Genomic DNA, 6,595 nt, shown 5'->3' with positions numbered 1-6,595 from the left:
GTTCGCTGCTCTCCCAGCGAACGCGCGAATCGCTCGGTTAGAGTCAGGCGATAAGGAAATGGACGGGCAGGGGAGGCCGCACGACCCTTGAACAAGTTCTTGAGTTCACAGCACCTTTATTAACAAGCCACTGATCGTACACGTGTATAACTCGATAAGCTCCGGAGGCACTCCTTCTCGCGACTGACCGAAAAGCCGCGCATTGGAATGCGTACACAATACCTGTTCAGCTCCCCGCGCGAGCTTCTCGATCCACCCGAGGGGGAGAGAACGGTATTGTTTGGAGCGAGAAATCGGCTAAACATGAGGAACGGAATTCGTCGCAGCGCCGGGTGCGAGGCGGCCGCTAAACTCTCGTTCCCGCTTGAACATTCCGCCCGCCTCGTCCAGGAGACGAAATGTAGCCAATCTGCAACGCTTAGGGCCTGTTCTCGGTCTGGGTTCCCGAAACTGGCAGAGGGACAACCTTGGTGATCGGGCGGGTCAGCGTTGTTGACGACGTGTCTAGGGTCACGACCCGCGTCAGTCCGTCGCCGCCGGGGTGTACTTGGCGAACCCGTCCCAGCGCCCACTTGGCGGGGGGCTGCAGTTCGTCCTTGATGAGGACCAGTTCTCCTGGCTGGACGTTCTCCAAACGCTGTCTCCACTTTCCCAGCTGCTGGAGATGATGCAGATATTCTCGGGACCACCTGGACCAAAAATGATCGCGCATGTTAGTAACAAGTCTCCAGCGTAAGTTGAGCGACCTTGGTGGGTCCGTCAGGGTCGAGGGTCCCGGCACATTGACTGGTGCCTCTCCGATCAAGAAGTGACCGGGCGTTAACGCGGCTAAGTCGCTCGCGTCTCCGCTCATCGGATGCAAGGGGCGTGAGTTGAGGCACGCCTCGATCTCACTAAGGAGTGTAGAGAGCTCCTCGTAAGTCAGCGTGTGTGACCCAAGTACTCGACGAAGGTGGTGTTTGGTCGACCTCACGCCCGCCTCCCACAGCCCGCCGAAGTGAGGGGCAGAAGGGGGGATGAAGCTCCACTCGGTGCCATCCGCTGCGAGTTGGTTCCGACACATCTGGAAGGACTCCGATGCTCCCTTGAACAGGGCACGGAGCTCTTTGTCCGCCCCGTGGAAGTTTGTGCCGTTGTCGCTGACGAGCCGTGAGCAGCGACCGCGTCGAGCGACAAAGCGTTTGAAGGCCGCTAGAAATGAATCAGTCGTTAAATCAGAGACGGCTTCCAAGTGTATGGCCCGGGTAGCCATACAAACAAATAAACAAATATAGCCCTTGTAGGCCTTGTGACCTCGGCCTTTCGAGGTACGTAAGAGGATCGGCCCGGCATAGTCTACACCGGTCGTGTTGAAGGGTCGCGTCGGAAGGACTCGATCTGCCGGGAGTTGGTCCATCTGCTGAGTAGCAGTCTGACCACGGAAACGCGCGCATGGCACACAGCGGTGGAGCTCGGCGCGGATTAGTGACCTGGCATGGACGACCCAGTATTTACGGCAGAGTACGCTGTGTGTCAGCTGGGGTCCCCCGTGCAACGTCCTTTGATGGGCATCCCGCACCAGCAGCAATGATAAGGCGTTAGTTCTCGCCAGGATCACGGGGTGTCGTTCATCGTATGAAAGTGAGGCGCGTTCCAGGCGGCCACCAACCCTAAGTAAGCCGTCTGGTCCAAGTATGGGACGCAGGGCCGCTAAGGGCGATCTCTTGGGCAGAGATGCGCCTGTGGAGAGTCGTTCAATCTCCCCGGCGTAGTCCTGCACCTGGGCGACCCGAAGCCATCGTAGAAGGCTGTCGTTAAGCTCGGCGGTTGAGAGACCGTTGCTCCGCGACGTGTTCGGCCTCCTAAGAAGTCTAAGGCAGAAGGCTGAAACTCTTATCAATTTAGTCAGAGAGGAGAATCGGTCGAGTAACTCGTTTCCACCCCCGGTTGGTTGAACGACAGTGGTGAGGGCTTGTCGCTCCTCGCCTCCCTCCTCGCCTCGCGCGTCGCAGGGCCAGCACTCGCTAGGGAGCTCGAGCCATGGCGGACCCTTCCACCACAAGCGTAAGTTCGCTAATTCGGTGGGTGTAAGGCCTCGTGTGGCTGCGTCCGCCGGATTCTCCGCTGTGGACACGTGTCGCCAGCATCCGGCTGGAACAATGTCGTGTATTGCAGCTACTCGGTTGGCCACAAACGGCGTCCAGCGTGATGGATGTCCCTGCAGCCAATGGAGTACCACTCTGGCATCCGTCCAACCATATAGGCGGTCGCCCGGGATGTTGAGACCTTTGGCGGCAAGCGAGAGGAGTCTTGCCGTTAGCAGAGCCCCGCAGAGCTCAAGTCTAGGGACTGATAACGGCTTTACCGGCGCCACCTTGGTCTTTGCTACCAGGAGACAGGCTGCTACCTGGCCCGCTGATCCTGGTCCACGCACGAAGACCGTGGCTGAGTACGCTCTCTCCGAGGCGTCCGAGAAGCCGTGCAGCTGGACGGAGGACATGTCCGACACTCCGGTCCATCGAGGAATCCTCAGGCTCTCGAGGTCCGGCAAGGCGGCGGCGAATCGTCTCCAGCGCTCCTCCAGAGGTGGAGGTAATCGCTGGTCCCAATCCAGCCCGGTAGTCCAGAGATCCTGGAGGAGGATTTTCGCCCCGACGAGAGCAGGTGCGGCCCAGCCGGCGGGATCAAACAGTCGCGCTACGTCCGACAGGATCGTCCGCTTGGTGGGCGAGTCCACGGATGTTAATGCCGGGACTGCGCGTAGTCGTAGAGTATCCTGAGTAGGCGTCCAAAGGATGCCAAGCGCTCCAACGCAGTCAGTTCTGGTGAAGAGTCGCTCGGTGGAGGGCCCATCATTCGGTTGGAGAGCGGCGTGCGAAGCGGCCCATTTGCCCAGCGGGAAACCGCCGGAATTGAGCAGTCCTGCAGTCTGCCGCTGCACCTCCAGGGCGTCGTCGATTGTGCTGGCGCCCGCCAACACGTCGTCCACGTACATGTGTGAATGTACGACTTGTGCACCCCGCGGAAAGCGTGAGCTCTCGTCTAGTGCAAGTTGCAGCAGTGTGCGGTGGGCCAGATACGGCGCTGAAGCCGTGCCGTAGGTGACCGTCGTGAGGCGATAGTCCAGCAGCCTGCCAGACGGATCCGCCCGCCATACAATGCGTTGAAGGTCCGCATCGTCGGGGTGGATGCGTATCTGGCGGAACATCTTGACGATGTCCGCGGTGAATGCAAACTGGAAGAGTCGCCATCGCGTGAGAACCAGCCAAAGGTCCGCCTGCAGCTTCGGGCCCGGGAGCAGCAGGTCATTGAGAGAGGCTCCAGAGGACGTGCGAAACGATGCGTTGAAGACCACTCGTATTTTGCCTTCCGGATCCGACTGCTTGACGACGGCGTGATGCGGCATGTAGTATACCTCCCGACGCGCGTCGTCTTGAGCGACGTGCTCCATGTGGCCTAAGGTAAGATAGGAATCCATGAACTCCTGGTACTTGGTTTTGAGCGGTGGGTTCCGCTCTAGGCGCCGCTCTGTTGAGAGCAGCATCTTCAGAGCGCCGGGTCGCGACTCGCCAAGGCCGACGGAGGATGTCGTCGTGCGAGGCAGGCGGACTATGTAGCGCCCCTCTGGGCTGCGAGCGTGAGATTCCGCGAATATCTTCTCGCACTCAGCGTCCTCCGGGGTAGGCACGGCGTCTCCCGAGACCTCCTCTATCTCCCAAAACCGCCGTAGGTCGGAATGGAGATCTTGCAGGGTGATAGCGTGATGGACAGCGGCTGGGCTTCCTGACGTGCCATCGGGTTCCGATATCGGCCCCATGAGCACCCATCCGAAGACCGTGGAATGAGCGGAGGGGTCTCCCGTGGCGCCCCGCTTGACGCCACCTTGAAGGAGAAAACCATAGACGTCCGCTCCTAAGACGATATCAATTTTGGACGGTTGGTCGAACTCAGGGTCGGCCAGTTCGAGCCCGCGCAAATGCGGCCACGCTCCTCTCTGAACCCGCCTTCTCGGAGTGAGCGTGGTGAGCCGGGGTAGTACCAGGACCCGCGGCAGGGCGACGCGCATCGAGGGGGAGCGGATAGATCCGACCAGCAGTGAGACTGAGTGGGTCGCGCGACCCGTGTTAACGCCTTGTAGACCGCAGACGGTTACGTTGGCGCGTCTTCTTGACAGCTTAAGCTGCTGAGCTACGCGCTCCGACACGAACGACGCTTCAGAGCCCGAATCGAGCAGTGCGCGGGCGGTTACGCTTTGTCCAGCGTCTGCGAAAAGCTTGACGATGGCTGTGGCAAGCAATACGGTGCCCGATACAGAGCTCGACAACGCGGTGACCTCTGTGGGGTTACTTGGAGGGCTCGACTGGTCGCTCGCCGTAGAAGCGCAGGCCGGCTTGTCCGCCTTGGGATGAGCCGCTTCCGAGCTACCGCCGTGCAGCAACGTATGATGAGGTTCGTTGCAGAGACGGCATCTGTTGCTGGAAGGGCACGCCGCGGCAACGTGGCCTTGCCCTAGACAGTTCGAGCAGGCCTTTCGTTTGCGGACCTGTTCGCGTCGATTTTCGACGGAAAGAGCCTTGAACTTCGTGCACGAGCGCATAGCGTGTTGCTCCCGACAGAGGGGACAAGAGGCGCTCTTGTCGTTGGATCCAGTGGACGTCGCGTTCAACGATACGTCATCTCGGCGGCCGGAGCGCCTCGGTTTCGCTGTCTTTGCGGCAACCGGTTGAACGCGAGGGTTGGCTGCGTCGAGGGCGCGCGCGCGAGACGACAGAAAGTCCTTCAAGTCCGAGAACGACGGGAAGTCCTGACTCAGGTCGCGAAAGGATTCCCAGAGCAATCGCGTTGATGAATCAAGCTTCTCTATTAAAATATGGACGAACCAGTCGTCCCAGTGATCGACCGGACGGCCCATGGATTTGAATGAGCGTTGAGCTTGATTCACGGTGCTTACTAAGCGATTGATTTCCGCGGCACACGGCTTTGTGATCGGCGTAGCAGAGAGCAGGGCACGCATGTGTGTCGCCATTAAAACGCTCTTATTATCGTAGCGAGCGACAAGCTCCTCCCACGCCGAAGTGTAACCTTGTGCAGTAATTTCGATATTCGCGATGACGGCCGCCGCGTCGCCCGTCAGATTGGCCTTCAAATATTGGAGCTTCTGAATCGGAGCGAGTCCTTCGACGTCATGCACGAGCGACTTGAATAGATCTCGGAACCCCTCCCAGGCTAATTGATCGCCGTTGAACGTAGGCAAGTCGATTTTTGGGAGTTGAATCTGTCGCAGCACTGTGGACGCATCGCTCTTGCCGCCCGCCGTTTCGGGCGCTTTCGGAGCCGGCATGCTCGCCGCGATGCGCGCCTTGGAGTCGAGGTAACGGTCTTCCGTCGCGGTGTAAATATCCTGTTTGACATAGTCGGTGGATCCGAGCGTCTCAAAAGCCAGTAGCTCGTCATGAGTTTGCAAAAAACGCGTCCAGTAACACTCGAGAAGATCCAAACGCGCGACGAGGTAAGGTCGCGTCATCTTATCCCTTCCGATCTTGACGAGGTTGTCCCAGAAGCGGCCGATGTATCCCGCGGTAGAGAGCTGTCGCTTCAGCACGGTCTCCATTTTAACGAGATCGACGAGGAGAGTTTATGAGGTATAAATGTCCTGGAGTCTGTGTAACGAAGGTCGGAATTCCGGGCTGAAGTCACTTGTAGCGCGGCGCGCGCGAGTACGGTACGCGACCCTTAGGCGCGGGGAGCGCGGAGCGCGGTACGCGTGACCTAGGGCGCGGTAAGCGCGGAGCGCGGTGCGAAGCACTCTAGGCGCGGTAAACGCGGAGCGCGGCGCGAAGCACTCTAGGCGCGGTAAACGCGGAGCGCGGTGCGTAGCACTCTAGGCGCGGTGAACGCGGGGCGCGGTGCTTAGCACTTGGGCGCGGTGCGTGCGGGGCGCGGTGCGCGACACTTTAGGCGCGGTAAACGCGGGGCGCGGTGCGAAGCACTTGGGCAGCAGGCGCGCGGATCGGGTTATCCGCGGCGATTGCGCAACCTTGGGGTTGCTGGCTCACCCGACGATCTTACCGCTGTTTCCCTTGACGGGTCTTTTCCCGCGCTAGAGGGCTTCCAGAAGGTGATGAATCGGAACTCACCGTATTCGCGGTTAAATTGTTCGTTCCACGTGTAGGTGCACGTGGCGAAATGATTGTTTCGTGATCCTCCGCCTGCTCCAGAATCCGGCTCGAAGGACCAAATGTTCGCTGCTCTCCCAGCGAACGCGCGAATCGCTCGGTTAGAGTCAGGCGATAAGGAAATGGACGGGCAGGGGAGGCCGCACGACCCTTGAACAAGTTCTTGAGTTCACAGCACCTTTATTAACAAGCCACTGATCGTACACGTGTATAACTCGATAAGCTCCGGAGGCACTCCTTCTCGCGACTGACCGAAAAGCCGCGCATTGGAATGCGTACACAATACCTGTTCAGCTCCCCGCGCGAGCTTCTCGATCCACCCGAGGGGGAGAGAACGGTATTGTTTGGAGCGAGAAATCGGCTAAACATGAGGAACGGAATTCGTCGCAGCGCCGGGTGCGAGGCGGCCGCTAAACTCTCGTTCCCGCTTGAACACAAAT

At 59.5% G+C, this 6,595-nt stretch overlaps 1 protein-coding gene across 1 annotated transcript; it reads right to left on the bottom strand.

Annotated features, from left to right (window-relative positions):
• Positions 1-418: 418 nt before the first annotated feature.
• LOC105556098 lies at positions 419-5,590 on the bottom strand. The gene has a single exon (XM_012003173.1). The coding sequence runs from the start codon at positions 5,588-5,590 to the stop codon at positions 419-421; it is 5,172 nt and encodes a 1,723-aa protein (XP_011858563.1).
• Positions 5,591-6,595: the final 1,005 nt, after the last annotated feature.

Source organism: Vollenhovia emeryi, unplaced genomic scaffold (genome assembly GCF_000949405.1).
Source record: "Vollenhovia emeryi isolate VEMERY1.0 unplaced genomic scaffold, V.emery_V1.0 DF940342.1, whole genome shotgun sequence".
Lineage (NCBI taxonomy): Eukaryota > Metazoa > Arthropoda > Insecta > Hymenoptera > Formicidae > Vollenhovia > Vollenhovia emeryi.
Note: the sequence above shows the minus strand (reverse complement) of the source record. Positions and strands in the feature narration are given on the sequence as shown.

Coding starts and splice junctions, on each gene's coding strand:
- LOC105556098 (XM_012003173.1), bottom strand. CDS start 5,590: ATGGAGACCGTGCTGAAGCGACAGCTCTCTACCGCGGGATACATCGGC.